This window comes from Hippopotamus amphibius, chromosome 1 (genome assembly GCF_030028045.1).
Source record: "Hippopotamus amphibius kiboko isolate mHipAmp2 chromosome 1, mHipAmp2.hap2, whole genome shotgun sequence".
NCBI lineage: Eukaryota > Metazoa > Chordata > Mammalia > Artiodactyla > Hippopotamidae > Hippopotamus > Hippopotamus amphibius.
Window position 1 is genome coordinate 18,850,131 of NC_080186.1, and position 16,149 is coordinate 18,866,279.

General features: G+C 52.7%; 1 protein-coding gene across 2 annotated transcripts in view; it reads left to right on the forward strand.

The window, feature by feature from the left end:
• GRHL3 (grainyhead like transcription factor 3) overlaps window positions 1–16,149 on the forward strand; it is a 35,941-nt gene that overhangs the window by 18,607 nt on the left and 1,185 nt on the right. The window contains exons 7-16 of one of the 2 annotated variants that reach the window (XR_009048117.1): window positions 165–276; window positions 2,026–2,120; window positions 4,303–4,461; window positions 5,048–5,126; window positions 5,248–5,381; window positions 7,061–7,095; window positions 8,281–8,369; window positions 9,221–9,306; window positions 9,700–9,861; window positions 12,089–12,153. Coding sequence is in view for 1 of the 2 variants with exons in the window: in XM_057700181.1 (XP_057556164.1) it covers window positions 165–276; window positions 2,026–2,120; window positions 4,303–4,461; window positions 5,048–5,126; window positions 5,248–5,381; window positions 7,061–7,095; window positions 8,281–8,369; window positions 9,221–9,306; window positions 12,089–12,153 (854 nt within the window). In the remaining variant the exon portion in view is untranslated. The remainder of the gene's footprint in view (window positions 1–164; window positions 277–2,025; window positions 2,121–4,302; window positions 4,462–5,047; window positions 5,127–5,247; window positions 5,382–7,060; window positions 7,096–8,280; window positions 8,370–9,220; window positions 9,307–9,699; window positions 9,862–12,088; window positions 12,154–16,149) is intronic. The other variant, XM_057700181.1, reaches the window with a different exon arrangement.

Sequence of the window (16,149 nt, forward strand, 5' to 3'; positions counted from 1 at the left end):
CCAGGGACCCTAGGGAGAGGGTGCTGTTAGCTGACTGCCCATTGCTATGGAGTGGGGGAAACTAAGCCACAAGCCTGGGCCCCTTGACCCTGGCTCTGGGAAGCGAAGAGGCTGCCTGAGCCTCTTCTGAGGCTGGGGGGTCACAGTGACCGCTGTGCTTGCAGAGTGTGGTGATGGTGGTCTTCGACAATGAGAAGGGCCCAGTAGAGCAGCTACGCTTCTGGAAGCACTGGCATTCCCGGCAACCCACTGCCAAGCAGCGGGTCATCGATGTGGGTGAGAGCCTGCCTGAGCCCTCCTTCCCAGTCTCTCTTTCTCTGTTTCTCTGCCTCACACCACACACACACACACACACACACACACACACACACACACACACACACACACACACACACACACACACACACACACACACACACATACCCCAATGAGGCCTTGCTTGCTGTGCCCCTTTCCCTAGCCCCCTCTGACCTCTACAGGACTTATTTCTGACTCCAGCCGCCTGCTTGGCTCCTGTCTCCAGGTCAAATGCTCTGGGGTTTGCAGGGATTTGCATCTGTTGGCTGGAAGCAGTGACCTCTTTTCTATGTTGCTTTGGGATAAACAGGGCCCTGGGGACCCCAGCAGTGTCACAAATAGACCCCTGGGATGCTGACCTGCTGTCCCCATCAGGGGGCTTGGCCAATTGAGACACAAATGCATAAGATAACAGTGCAGGCAGGGATTTGAAAAGCTTGAAGCTCAGTGCAAGGGCAGTTCTGCTTTGGAAGCTGGAACCCTTGGGCTTTGTCAGTGGGAAGGGGGTGGGGGAAAGGGGAAGGCTTCTGTGTGTGCCTCCTTCTCCTGGGCCCCGAGATGGGTGGGAGGCACAACCCAGCCTCAGATCTCCAGGTTCTGGCTCTGTCCCTCTCTTCCTGTGACCTGGGTCATCTCCTCTTCCTGAGCCTTGGTTTCTTCAGTTGTCAATTGGAAAAACACCAGCTGCCTGCCTGCCTACGGTGCTGTTTCTGCCTTGGAGCCACGTATGCTAGAGAACATGGTACAAATAGGGACGTTTCATTGACTTATCCAAGAGGCCAGTTAGCAAAATGATTAGGAGCCTGGGTTCAGGAGCCAGACAGAGCTGAGCTCCAGTCCTTGCTCTACCTTTTATTAGCTGTGTGACCCTGGGCAAGTGACCAAACTTCCCTGAGCTTTATTTTCCTCACGTGTAAGCTGAATATTCATAGCATTGTTGTGAGGATTAACTGAAGGCTTACCACATTGTAAGTGTTCAATATATGGCAGTAGTACTATCATTTATTTAATATTACTAGTTCAATCCTAGTAGTACTGGTACTACTACTTTTACTATGGCTATTGCTACCACTATTATTGCGATTGTTACTACTACTGCTGCTTTTTTTTTGGGGGGGCTGCGTTGAGGTCTTCGGTGCTGTGCGCGGGCTTTCTCTAGTTGTGGTGAGCAGGGCTACCCTTCGTTCTGGTGCACCGGCTTCTCATTGCGGTGGCTTCTCTTGTGGTGCGCATGCTCAGTAGTTGTCGCTTGCGGGCTCTAGAGTATAGGCTCAGTAGCTGTGGCGCACGGGCTTAGTTGCTCCACAGCGTGTGGAATCTTCCTGGACCAGGGATTGAACGCGTGTCCCCAGCACTGGCGGGCAGATTCTTAACCACTGTGCCAACAGGGAAGCCCCACTACTACTGCTTTGTCTGGGAGATCTCCTAAATCACATCCTGTGAAAAGTATAAGCTCCACCCCAAAATCATGAGGGCGCTGGCCTAGTTGGCAAAGTTAAGGAATCCCTCTATGGTTTGGGCAGATCTGATTCTCAGGCTGGACCTCAGTTTTTCCACCTGTAGCCCAGGGCACAATAACTAATTTCCTTCTGGTATTGAAGCATGGTTCTTGGGGGAGAGGATACAAGTCCCTGCCAGAAACGAGGCCCAGCCCCTAAATGACCCCTCCCCATGATGCCCGCAAATCACTTCCCTCCTGACTCTCCTCGTGGTCTCCTGTGGTTTCAGCTGACTGCAAAGAAAACTTCAACACTGTGCAACACATTGAGGAGGTGGCCTATAATGCACTGTCCTTTGTGTGGAATATCAACGAGGAGGCCAAGGTTAGTGCTGGGGGCATGGCTGGGATGGGATTGGGCTGCCAGGAAGTACCCATCCTGGGAAAAGGACTTGCCTGTACCTAGGATTTTGGTAGCTGCTGCTTTGGGGGCACCAGAGGAGGAGGCAGGATACATAGTGGTGGAGAAACACAGGCTCTGAAGCTGGAAAGTCTGGGCCCATATCCCAGCTCTGTGACCTTGGACAAGTGCCTTAGCTGAAAATTGAGGTATAACCATAGCACCAACTGATAGGTGGGTGGGAGGATCAGGTGAGATAAGGAAACAGTAGAGCACAGCCTGGCACATAAGTGGTGGCTGTTGTTATTAATCCAATCCACCTATTTACCAGATAGGAAAACTAAGCCTTGTGCAAGGCCCCACAGCAAGCTGCTGCTGATGCCAGATTTCCTGACTTCCGGGCCAGTGCAGAGAAGTGCTTTGGAGTCTGGTAAATGGGGGCTGAAATCTATTACCTCACTTCTTGAGCGCATAGGAAGGGAAGAATAGCCTGCCTTCTACAGCTGTAGTGAAGATCCCACAGATCGCGTACGTCGAAGAGACGGGCACAATGCCAGGCCCATTGGACAGGCCTGAGAAATGGAGCCTCTGGTGATATTTTTCATACCAGTGATTAAGCCATTTAGTGCTTGAGACCAGCCTTGAACTCACTTGTGCTGCAGGGTCCCTCTGTGTCCTGGTTTTCTGTTTGGAGAGGTGGCATCACAGAAAGGGCACTAGTCTGCGAGTTGGGGGCTGGGTGACCTTGGGCCTGTCCCTTCACCTACCTGGGTCAGGCTTACCCCATCAGACCAAGGTGGGGTCTGGCTCTTGGCAAGGGCCTTTCTGGCCTAGAAAAGCTGGGGACCTAATCCCTGTCTCCCTGCCTTGCCTCACGGGGCGGTCCTGGAAATGCCTGGAGAAAATGGAGGTGAAGGGGCTCTGAAAAGAGGCACAAAGACGAGGGATTATTATTATTCAAACAGACAGCAGGGACTGGGGGAGGAGCTGGGGCCTCCAGTTCAGGGAGGGGGGGAAAGAGTTTCGTGGGAAGGGAGAGGTGGGTTTCGGTTGGGATTTTCTCACAGTCTCTTAAGCCCCCAGGCGTGGGTCTTTCTCAGGTGTGAGCTGGCTGAGGGGGAGGTATGTCTGGCATGCACCTGGGGGCCTGGCCCCCACAGTCAGGGAAGGAAGGGGGTCTGCTCAGGCACCACACCCCACCTCTACTTGTTCAAGTCTGCGTCATTTCCAAGGGAAATGTCCCAAGGAACAGGGGCCAGCCTGGAGTGGGCTCTGGCCCAGTGTCCCGTGGAGGAGCCAGCAGTAGGCAATCACTAGGTGAGCTTGCCAAGAGATGCCCAGCCTAGACGGACCCCAGGCTGCGGTCAGCTGGACACACACTTCAGGCTGAGACTCCAGCTGTCCCACTCACAACAGTTACAAAATATCCAAGCCCCCTACGTATTCTACCACCCTCACAGCCACAAGAGGTACGTTTAATTGTCCCCATTTTGTAGTTAAAGAAGCTGAGGCTCGGTGAGGTTAAAGGACATCCCAAACCCCATGGCTTGAGTGGCAGAGGTCTGAGTGGCCCCACGTCTAGGCTCATTCCACGATGCCACCTTGTCCAACTCCCTGTGGAAATGTTAGCAAGTCAGGTCCGTGCTCAGAGCCTCCATTTCCTCAGCTGTGAAATGGGGGTGACTGGTTCAGCTATGGCGAGAGCTGATGGTTGAGGTGCAGAGGGGCAGTGTCTCACTCTTTGTGGTCTGGAGCTGGGGGGAGAAGGATTTGGCACTTCTCTACCTGCTTGCTCTGAGTTGCAAAAAAATGGGTTCTGGATTTTAAGCTCCTAAAGGACCCTTAATCTCCCTCCCAGGGCCTTGATCCTTTGGGCTGCCCTTGGCAATCTAGTGGAAGATGCATTGTCTACTGGTGAAGACCTGAGCTCAAACTCTGGTTCCCTTATACACTCCCTGTGTCGCCTTGGGACAGCTGCCACCCTTCTCTGAGCATCAGTTTCCCCATCTGTAAAAGAGAGGAGGTGATATTTGCCTTCCAGGGGTGTTGTGAGGTTAAGGGGCCCACCAGGCACACAGTTGGCTCCATAATTATACAGGGCAGTTATGGGACAGCAGGCCTGGTGACCTGGGTTGGCTGTTTAGCTAGCTCCCTCATCTGTCCCCAGGTGTTTATCGGCGTCAACTGCCTCAGCACAGACTTCTCCTCGCAGAAGGGGGTGAAGGGTGTCCCTCTGAACCTGCAGATCGACACCTACGACTGTGGCTCAGGCACTGAGCGCCTGGTACACCGTGCTGTCTGCCAGATCAAGATCTTTTGTGACAAGGTGGCTGCGAGGGACCCTCTGTTGGGCCCTGGGAGGGAGGAGGGCCAGCCCCCACCATTGCATCCTCCCCAGCATTCTGGGTGTGTCTGTCTCTGTTTCTTGCTCTCTGAATGTCTCTCCCTGTGTGCTTGTCATTTGTCTGTCTTGGTCTCTCTATGTATATTCTCCTCTGCTCTCTGCATTTCTGTCTCTCATCCCTTCCTCTTTCTGAAGACCTCTTCCTAGATGTCTGTAAATAGCTCTCCAGGTTTCTTTTTCTCAGTGTCTGTCTGTCTTTTCCACACTTCTCTTTCTTCTTATCTCTCTCTGAGTCCCTCTCTCTTTTCTCTGTTTCTCTCTCTGTTCCTCTCTCCCCACACCTCTCTGTCTCCCTCAGTTTCTTCTTTCTCCATGTTTCTGTTTCACGGTCTTACTTGACCTCAGCAGGGCTGGGCTGTGCTGGGCTGGGCTGAGTGCTTGTACCTTCCCATTTCCTGGTCTCACTCTGGGAAGAAAGCAGCACCAGAGGGCTGGGCCATGTTTGAGAGGCAAAGCAGCCCACCCCTCCCAAGACCCTTGGTGACCCCCTTTCACCTCTGCCCCACAGGGAGCGGAAAGGAAGATGCGGGACGATGAGCGGAAACAGTTCCGCAGGAAGGTCAAGTGCCCCGACTCCAGCAACAGTGGTCAGTGGGGATGGGTCATGATGGGGCTGGGTTGGGGCGAAGGGGATAGGAGACTAGAGGGCAGAGGCTGGAGGCATGAATGGAGGAACCTCAAGGCACAATGCCTTCCTTTTCCCAACAGGCATCAAGGGGTCCCTGCTCTCCGGCTTCAGGGGCAATGAGACCACCTACCTGCGGCCTGAGGCAGACCTGGAGACCCCGCCAGTGCTGTTCATCCCCAACGTGCACTTCTCTGGCCTGCAGCGCCCTGGAGGGGTGAGGGTCTTGGGCTGAGAGAGGGTCTTGGCCCCTGGGTGGGGCTGTCTTAGCGCAGACCAGTGCAGAGCAACCTGCCACTAAGCCAGTAGAGGCCAATTCAGATGTTGATAGGTCCTGATATCATCAAAATATCTTTATTGAATCCCAGGGGACTAAAGAATGTGTATATGGTCATACAACTTCAGTGACCTTTTCTAGTGAAGAGAAGAATGTTAATAAAGAAATGGACTTCATACTCATTGAAATGTTTGCTGTTGGAGCACACACAGGGGAAGTTTCTAGTATCTGAGCCCCAAGTTAAACTGTGGCCGCATCAAAGCTGGGTGGACAATACCCGTCACAGCAACCCTCTGAGCACTTGCTTGACTGCAGGCGCTGCTCTAAGTGCTTTCCATGCGTTGTCTCCTTTAGCCCTCACCGCCTCCCTATGAAGTTGATAATATTGTTCTCCCTGGATTCATGGGGTAGAAATTGAGGCATTGAGACCAAAATTACACAGGACATGGCAGAGCCAGGATTGGGACCCAGGCAGCCTGGCTTCAGAAGCAGTGCCTGATACCACTAGTTACACCACCTGTCAAGACAAGGAGCCATTTACTAAGCACTGGCCAGCGGCACCGGGTCAGCCTTTGCTGCATTGTCTCATTTCCCCTCACAGCCGTCCTTTGAGGTAGAGACTATTATCCCCATTTTCCAGACAAGGTCACACAACAAGTCAGTGGCAGAATCAAGATCCCAGAGCCTGTCTGTGAGTTTGTTTCCATATTGGACAATTTCATTATTTCCTTCCATTGAGCTCCCCACCGTTTAGGTGGGAATGTTTGTAGAAATGGCCCTTGGTGTACAGATGTGTTCAATGCAGTGACTTCAAACAATAAGATAGACTATGGAGCTGAAGGAGCAGCCAACCCTGATGGCCTTGGCAGACATTCAAAACCCTCTCTACATCCTCCACACCCTGAAGTAGTTCTGTGGCCCCCACAGCACAGGAGGCTGCATTAAACCACTCTCTCCCCCAACCAGAGGCCTCAAGTAGGGAGATGACCACCTGGGATTAAAGCCCCCGTGGCCAGGTTGACAGCTCTTTTGTGGAAGGAGGAAGTGGGGCACCAGCCCTTGTACCCATGAGCCTGAGAGAGGAGACCAGAGTTGTGGAAAGAGCAGAAAGCCCAATTCTGAATCCCAGTTCTGCCTGCTGTGTGTGTTATCCCGGAGACTCTGCCCTCTTGGGGTCTGGGTGTCCTACCTCATAGGACTGGTGATGGCTGCACCAGATAGCATAGTGCCAGGCACACATGAGGGTTCAAAAAAGACTGCCTCTTCCCCTTCCACTCCTTTTGCCTCAGCTCCAACTACCTAGTTACCAGCTGCAGGACAGACTGCAGTCCCAGCCCTTCTGGGTGTGCTGGGGCTCAGATGGGACTCACTGATTCTGCCGCCCTTTCCTTAGCACCTCGTGTGTTCACTGAGTCCTGACTCATCCAACTTGAGCTTGGTGCTTCCTTTCAACTCAAGATCTCAGCTCACTTGAGGGGACTTATCTGAGCAGAATGAGCTAGAAAGGCATTGAAACCATATCCCCCCACAAAGATTGTTCATCCCAGAAAGCCTCCAGCAGCTGAGGGCTCCTCTTATCTTCCTGTATGTGATGGAAAACATCTTTCTCTTCATTGCAGGCAGTGCTCTCAGCAGGACACGGCAGCTCCAACAGGTATGGAGAGAAGCAGCCCAGGGCCTCACCTCCCTGCCTGTCCCCCGTTTACTGCTCATATGCTTCCCTTGAATGTCCCCCAAGCCAGAGGCTGGGCCCAGAGGCACAGGCTCGAGACTCTGCCCCCAACCCCCAAGCTAGACTCACACTCCTTTCCCACTGAAACTGCCTGAGTTTTTATGGGTTTGTTTTATTTGAAAAGTTGGCGAATCTTTGGCGAGACACCTGCTTGTAAAATGGGAAAGAAAAATCCCCTGAGATGGTGGTGCAGATTCAGAGAGTAAGGAGGGGAGGGAGGACTTAGGAGAATCAGTTCCATGTCCTCTCCCCGCCCCGCAACCCACCAGACTCCAGTAGGTCATGGAAGGGGCCGGGGTCCCGCAGCCCTTCAGCCGAGGATAGACCTCCACATCCTTCCCTCTGTCAGCCACAGCCCCTTCACCCCTTTCAGCCTCAACTAGGAATCTGTCAAAGGAGGAAAATGGCCTCATGAGGATGAGGCAGATATGAGAAGCGGCATGTAATAGAATCTCTGTAAATGGGAAAGCACTTTATGAAGATCATGTATTGTTGATCAGTCTCTTCCTTATAAACAAGAAGTACTTTTCCTAAGGTACTTTCACACCAAATTATATCACTTATTACCTTACAACAGCCCCAGCGAGTCAGGCAAATGGGTTATTGCTCTACTTTATAGATAAGGAAACTGAAGCTCAGAGAAGTGAAATGACTTGCCCAAGGCCACACAGCTATCAGGAAGCAGAGGCAGGCTGGAACCTAAGTCTGACTTACTCCAAAGCCCACAAGCCTCCCTCCTCCCTCTGACTCATGTCCAACTTGATTCTTTCAAAAAAGAATAATATTGATGATGAAATAATAGTCCATATTTACTGAGGCCCTACTGCATGTCACACACTGTTCTGAAAGCAGTGTGCATTGTCTCCTTCAGCCTCACAACTTTGTGAAGTACCCCACTATAGATGGGGACACTGAGAGGCTGTCACCCAGCTGGTGAGGGGCAGGGCTGGGATTTGAACCCATGCAGCCCAACTCCAGAACCTACTACTTTAACCTCTGTCCAACTGCTTTGTGCCTACCCTCATAAGGTCTTCTTTACCTCTGGGGCCCCTCAGACCCTGGGATCCCCCTGGGTTCTTCACAGGCCTCTCTCTGCCATCCCCACAGGCTGCCTCTGAAGCGCACCTGCTCGCCCTTCAACGAGGAGTTTGAGCTTCTGCCCTCAAAACAGGCCAAGGAAGATGATCTGCAGAGAGGTAGCCTCACTTCCGCCCCATCTGTCCTCTGACTCCACCCCCAGCCCCCAGCCTCCAATGAGGCCTGCTCAAAGCCTCGAGCTGATCCTGGTCTAGGCAGCCAGGGCAGCACCCACCCCAGCAGGGAGGGCATGAGGGGATGCTTTACTCCTTGGAGTTGGGGCTGGGCCAGGATTTGAGTGAGGGGTAGAGCGGGTAAGGAGGGCATCCAGGGTGCTTGAGAGACAGCCATGGAGCTGGAGAGCTTTTGCCTCTGACGTTGTTGGACATGGGCATCCTGGGGCAGCTGGTAAGGCAACAGGCTTGTGATACTGGGCAGGTCCTCCCCATTTTCTCTAATGGGGGTAGGGGTGGGGTGGGTTTCCAATACCTGGCTTTCAGTACTGAAGTAAACCTGTGACTTCCTGGGAGAGGGGGGCTGTAGCTGACCATGAAGAAGAAACCAACTAGCAACTAAAATCAAAAGCTTCCAGCAACATTGAACTGAGCCTTGTACCCCACTTGGTGTTATGTCAGTACTGCCCACGACAACTCTGTGAAATAGTGGGTGGAGCTGCCTCCTTTTTCCCTCTGGATGAAATTAGGCTCAGCGATGTGAAAAGAACTTCTTCAGGGTCACAGAGCTGGCAGGTGGCAGAGCAAGGATTCAAACCCACCCAAATCAGCAAAGTCTGAGCAAGTGTGTAGGACCTGCAGAGCCAGGTGGGGTGTTTCCCAGCTGGGTACAGACCCTCAACGAGGATTTGCTCTTTTTGCAGACATCAATCTTAGGTTACGAATGATATTTTTTAAGATTCCCCTATCCCCAGATGTTCCCTTGTACCACTAAAAGCCACCCCTTTGCTTCTCAGTTCTGTTGTACGTGCGGAGGGAGACTGAGGAGGTGTTTGATGCCCTCATGTTGAAGACCCCGGACCTGAAGGGGCTGAGGAGTGCGGTAAGAGGCCTTGTGGACGCTGCCCTGCCCTGGCCACACCCCACTCTGCACTCCCATCTCCCCTCACTCTTCACCATATAGTTCCAATTTCCCACAGAAAAATTCTTGGGAAGGAATATGCTGGAACGTTGGCTTTCCAGTGGCCCACCCGTCCCACCCCATCTGAGGGCGCCTGTGGGGCCCGGCTGGTGGGGGTGTGCCTCTGAGATGTTATCTCCCAGCCAGAACCCTGGCTCCACCTTGGGAGTCACACACACCATAAATCCTCCTTAATCTGATGGCTGCTGTCTGACAGCCCAGAGCTTTTTGTTGGCTTTGCAAACCTGTTTCTGTTTTAATGGGAATGAAACCCCAAAAGGCCAGGCCCCAGAGATACTCTTCTTTCTTCCCCAGAGGGCCTCATTCCTCCAGCTTGTGGTTGTCTGGGGGTCTCTGGCCAGGGCGGCTGAAGGTGATGTCTGGGCAAGAAGACCTTCCCCAACCCCCCAAACCACCAGAGAGCGGGTGAAACAGCCCTGAACAAAACCCACAGCAGCTTTGTGGTTCAGCTAACAAGTGAGCAAACACAGCTTCCACCAGGGCCAGCGGTGCTTAAAGGTCAAACCACGCAGAAAAGCCAGATGGTTCCAAGATATCAGGCTGGGGAAGGGAAAATGAATCAGAGAATAACATAGCTACCTTTTATTGAAGACCCACTGTGTGTCAGGCATCTTGTCAGGCATGCTGCATTTGCTAGCTCACCATGTTCTCTTAACAACCTGAAAGTGGGCACTGTTAATGATCTCCTCATTTCCCATAAGGAAATAGCCTCCCAGAGGTCAGGTGACTTGCCAAGGTTACTAGAAGTGACAGAGCTGAGGTTCTAGCCCAAGCTCCCCTCGGCTATGTTATCCTGCTCTCTTCACATAGCATCAGCCCTGCGTGGCACCAGCCCCAGGAAATTGGGCTCACAAAAGCCCATTAATGTCACTAGAATACAGACTTAGAATTTTGGGGTTGGACAATACCTTAAAGCAGAGCTCCCCAACCCCCAGTACCAGTCTGCGGCCTGTTAGGAACTGGGCTGCACAACAGGAGATGAGTGGCAAGCAAGGGAGCGAAGCTTCATCTGCCCCTCCCCATCGCTCCCCATCGCTCCCCATCACTCCCCATCGCTCCCCATTGCCATCTGAACCTTCTCCCCCACCCCTCACCCCGCCACCGACTGTGGAAAAATTGTCTTCCACGAAACCAGTCCCTGGTGCTGAAAAGGTTGGGGACCACTGCCTTAAAGGGCCTGCTCCCCATCTGGTGCCCGAGCTCTCTCCTCAGTAGCTCTTCCAAGCAGGTGCCCACTCTTGACTTGCATACTTCAGGGATGGAGGGCTCATTGCTTATAGGGTAGCCATACAAAGCAGTTGTCTTTGTACAACATATAGTTAGGAAGTTCCTAAATTCTTGCTCAGACTGACTTGAGATCTTCCTGATAGCTTCTAGCCACATTGCCATTGAGATAAGTAGTCTAAGAACTTTTCTTGCCTGGAGAGATCTCTGTCAAGGCAGAGACTAGCTGAGGAGCTGAATTGGCTCCTCTTCCTAAAAGGCCCAGAGAGGACAACCTCAACCTGAACTTGTGGCCTGCAGTTCCCTGCAGCTCCAAGGCAGCCAGTAGTACTAACCAGCAGCATTTGACCAAGTTCTCCCAAGGGATGGTCCTGGGCCAGGACCTTGATATAACCGTCTCAGTTCCCATGCAGAACCACCTGTGGGTACATCCCATCATGACACCCATTTTAGAAATGAGGAGATTGAGGCTTGGTGAAGTAAAGTGACTTGTTCGGAGTTCTGCAACCCCAGGTGGTGGAACTGGGACCAGACCAGTTCTGTCTGCCCCACAGGAGACTTCAGGAGGTCAGGGGAGAAGTGGGTTGCCTCTGACCGTGTGAGCTCAGCCAGGCTGCTGAGGCCTCCGAGCTGCAGTTTTCTCACTAGTAGACCAAGTTCCAACGTTCTAGAATGTGATGGGGGCAGGACATCTGGGCTCTAGGTTAGGCCTTGGGTGCATACCTCATCTTCTTCAAGCTCAGCATCCTCACCCATCAAATGGGGTAAATAATTCCTGCTAGAAAGTGGTAAGTGTTTGGGTTGTCCATCCCCACCCCACACACACACACACAACAGGACAAGAGCATCCCCGTTGCACCACTTCTGAAATAAGAATGACCATTTATTTGAGTATTGGCATTTATTTAGAACATACCAGGAACTGTCCTAAGTGTTTTACATAGACCAATTCATTTAATTCTTTCAACAACCCTATGAGCTAGGCCCCATTTCCATCTGCACGAATGGTTTGCACAGCTGCTGAGCCAGCTAGTGAGTGGGGAGCCCTCAGCACTGGAACAATCCAAATGTCTGACGATATGCAGGGATCGAGGGAAATGGTATATGCCCCTTGGGATAGTTTACAACCAGTAAATATGCTGCTGGTCAAGAGTTGTTGTGATATGGGAAGGCTTATAATATACAATGATAAGTAAAGCTATCCCCATGGGATATAAAAATACCTGTGTACACGGCCGAAAGACAGGAAGGAGTACCCTCAGGTGTTATTAGTGTTTCTGTCTCTGGGATACAGAATTATAGGTGGTTATAATTTTCTTCATTGTATTTTTCTCCTCTGTGTATAGAGTAGAAAATATATATTACTTTTATGATCAGGAAATTGAACATCATGATATAAAAGACTGGTATGAACCCAGTTTTGGAAGCAGAGGGTGAATCTCCTGCCATTCTCTTCCAGATCTCTGAGAAGTATGGCTTCCCTGAAGAGAACATTTACAAAGTGTACAAGAAGTGCAAGCGGGGGTGAGTACCCGGCACAGCTCTCCCTTCCCGTACCCCTGCCCTGCCCCTTCCCTCTAAGACGTTGGTTCTGGGAGCTCCCAGCAGATTCACTCTGCCTGGCAGAAGCCTGTTGCTCGGAACTGAGCTGTGTTTGGACTTGGCTTTGTGGAGAGGTAGAGGCGATGTGGAGTTGGGGTGGAGAGTGCCCAATCGGGTCAAGGCCGTCTGCAGAAACCAGACACTGATCACGGTTGGGAAGGAAAGGAGTAGGAGACAGACGGAAGGGTCTTCATCCACCACCTACTCAGGTGGAGAGGGAAGCACAGGGCCACATGTCAGAAGTAACCAAGTCATTTGACTGTCATGGTGATGATGAGAGTGACTGTGATTTACTTGACCACCTGCTACACGCTGGATAATGGGCCAAGCTTATCTCTTTTAACCCCCATGGCCAGACCATGAGGTAGATACCATTACGCACATTTTTCAGCTAGGGGAATGGAGGCTCAGAGGTGATAAGTAGTGTTCAGAGGGGCAGGAGCAGTGGAGTAAAGACACAGAGGCAGAAGCGCCCAGAAAACCTGCTACCGGCTAAGTCAGAGGGTCCACGAAGGAAATGGCTGGCGATGAATCTGGAAAGGGAGTTGTGACTGGACATCATTTTGAGGGAGCCCAGCCAGGGATGCTCCACAGGTCTTCTCCACCTTCAAGTCTGGATGACACAGGAGGGAGTAAAGCTTTACCTTCCAGGGGGCCGGGCAGTGCCTGCCACCTGCCATGGGCTCCGGGGGATTAGTGCTAAGGACCACAGTAGCCTTTGCTCTCTGCCCAGGAGATCCCTCTTGGCAGGGCGTGGCATGGGGGAGTGGAGTTGGAGGGCCACATGGTGACCACCCTCTCAGGCTTCCACCCCCGGGTGGAGGCCAGTGAGCCCTTGCTGCCTAGGTCATTTGACCAGCCCAGCATGGGGGCCCCTGTGCAGTGAGGAATTATGTACCATTCCCTGTCTAGAGGACCCAAGACTAGGGCCCTGGGAAACACCCCCAGCACGCCCCCCATCCCCCACAACTCAGACTGATCTTCTACCTCCGGGCGGTCTAAGACTAACTCCTGCTACTCTTCCTGGCTGTTCCTGGAAGGTACTCAGGCTTTGCCCTGTGGCTATTATCTGTGGCTCTCCTTTCAGAGGACTGCAAAATGAGGCATGTTTTGTACTTAAGCTGAGGCCACATCCAGTCAGGCCCAGGGGCCACCTCCTTCCTCACAGACCAGCCTCCCACCCTCTCATCCTCCCTCCCCTTTGGCTCCTACCCAGCCTCCCATAGAAGGGCCAGTGTTGGGGGAAGGTGTGAAGCCCTGCAGCCCCTGGGAAAGGATCGTTTGGTTTTGGTTGTATGAGTGTCTAGGGTTCTTTGTGTGTTTTTTTCCTTCCAAGTTTCGGTTTCAAACTGGGAACTGGAGCTCACACGCTCTCTGGAGCGGAATCCGCCTCGTAGCAGAAGGCAGGCTCTGCTTTGCCCAGACAAGCCCGGCCCCACTTCCCCCTTGCTGCCAATGCCCACACCCCCTTGCTGCCATCCCACCTGCCACCACTGGCCTCTCTTACAGATCCCACTACAGGCTGTGCTGAGGGGCTGGGAAATGCTTTTGTGTATGATTGGGGGTGGGGGCGTTCACAAAGAGATGCCCCATAGCCCCACTGCTGAGTCGGAAGTCTTTCCCTGAAGTCCCAGCCAGATATTTCAACCATAATTACAACTTCCGTTTGTGGAGCACTTCCTACATGCCAAGCACTGGGTTCAGTAACCCCCGAGCATCATCTCATTGACCCTTTGAATTTGGTGTGATTATCTCTGTTTCTACAGATGAGGAAGCTGGAGTTCAGGGCAGTCCCAGGGTCACAGAGTTAGTAACCAGCAGGAGGAATCCCCGCCTGTCTAAAGTGTGTGCACGCGTGCACGCACCCACTAGTTCATCTTGCCTCCTGCTTGGTCCTCTGACCGCTAAGCAGTGTGCACATAAAGGCTGTGGCCAGGCCAGTGGATTTATTTGCCCCGCCCCATAGCCCGGGGCATCACCCAGCGGCCCTTCAGAAGCACTCACACCCCATACACACCCAACTAGGAAAACCTCAGGCCTAGGATTGTCTGAGATGCCTAAATGAGAAGAATCCCCCAAAAAACCTGTTGGGAGAGCAGAGGCTAGGCTTATTTGCTGCGTCCCTCATCCGAGGAGCAGGCATTTGTAATCACTAGCCTCATTTATTTTCACAGAACCCTCCAGAAAATCCTCTGGACAAAGGTAGATACAATCAACTTTACAAGCACCACTGAGTGCTTGAAAGATTAACAAATACATTGTTTCTGCTGGCAGCTGGCCAGGGGCTCTATGTGAACTAGGACAGAAGACAGCCAGAAACTGGCAAGTGCCAGGAGGCCCACAGTTTGGGACAGCAGTTCCCGACAAGGCCCTGCCTCTAGGGCCCGGTTGTCGTTGACCTCTGAGGGGAAGGGGTCTGTGGGCCTGTCTGAGATCCCTTGTGCGTGGGTGTGAGCTCTGGGCCTTCTGGGAGGCCCTGCCTGAGAGTAGGAGGCAGGCGGCCTTCAAGTTGGCACACGTAGGGCACTGAGTGCCTGGCACCAAGAAGCACTCAATAAATGCCACTATATGAAACTAACAAAAGCCCCAGCACTGAAAAAGCGCCCACCCCTCCGCCCCAGCCTTGGTCTCCTCTGGTCTGTTCCCAGCCCCCAGGCCCCAGACAAAGATCCCTCTGTGAAATGAAGGAACTGCACACAGGACCCAAGGAAGCAGGATCTTATAATTAGATGCTGGCAGTCAGCACCCAGGCCTCAGAGCCTGAACACAGACCTCCTTCCAGAAAGCAGCAGCTGCTTGATGCTACTGCAGAGACAATTGGACATAGGCCGCAGGCTTCAGCTCACCGCTGCCTACATCGCCCCTCCTGATCTGGGATATTTGGGGGGACAAGGCCACCACCTCTCCTGGGGTCCCCGGGAAAGCAGATGGCTGGCTACCTGCCAGGAGTAGTAGTCTGGGATTCTCACCCCCCACTCCTGCCCCACTTTAATAATCTTCCCTGATCTTGAACTCTCCTCCAGCCTGGGATTTTGCCTTCCTTTTATATGTCACTTCCTAACATATTTATAGGGTTTTGGGTTTTGTTGTTGTGATGCAGTGGAAAGAGACAAAAGCCTGGATTCCAGTTCTGCTATCTTTTAACCGTGTGACCCCAGGCAAATGACTTTGCTCAGCTTCCCCATCTATGAACTGGGGTAACACGGTTATAAGGATTCATTCTCCCTGGCCCGAGTAGATTTAAAACTCCTGGAGGGCGGGACCTAGGATCTCTATGAGGTCCTCTGTGTGTTTTTGTTTGGAGCAAGGCCTTGCACATGGAAAGACCTGCTGAGGAGCAGATGCTGAAGTGGATGGAGGGGTGGATGGAAGAAAACACCCCCCCCCCCCATCACAAAGGAGAAGCTGCTATACTCAGGTCAGGTCACAGTCTGGTGGGTCCACACTGGGGAGGCAGCTCCTAGAGGGGTGCCCGTGGCTATACTATGGCTTTGACCCCCTGCAGAGGGTCACAGCCACGTAGGCTCTGTCCCTCTCAGGTTGGTCCAGGTCCTTGCCTGAAGAATGTTGGGGGAGAGAGCGCCAAGCCCCTTAAGTCCATGAAGCCATCCCTGAGGTTTCAGCTTCCTGGGGTGGCACTGAAGGGGTCTTGTGTGGCACCTGCCTGTGGATCAGGCAGGCACATCTGAGTGACACATCACAGCCTCCTGTTGAACCCAAACCTCACTGGTCTACCCACAGCACCTCCTGCACTTGAACTCACACTCCGCATCCAAGTGCTCAGTCTGGCCTGGTGACTAAGGCATGCTGCGTCTTCCCCACATCTACATGTTAGTTTCTCAGAGGTGTCCTCACTCATGTGTGTGATAAGAGGCCATCTGGTGCAGTAGGAGGGTGTGGCTGCCAGCAGGCCTACGT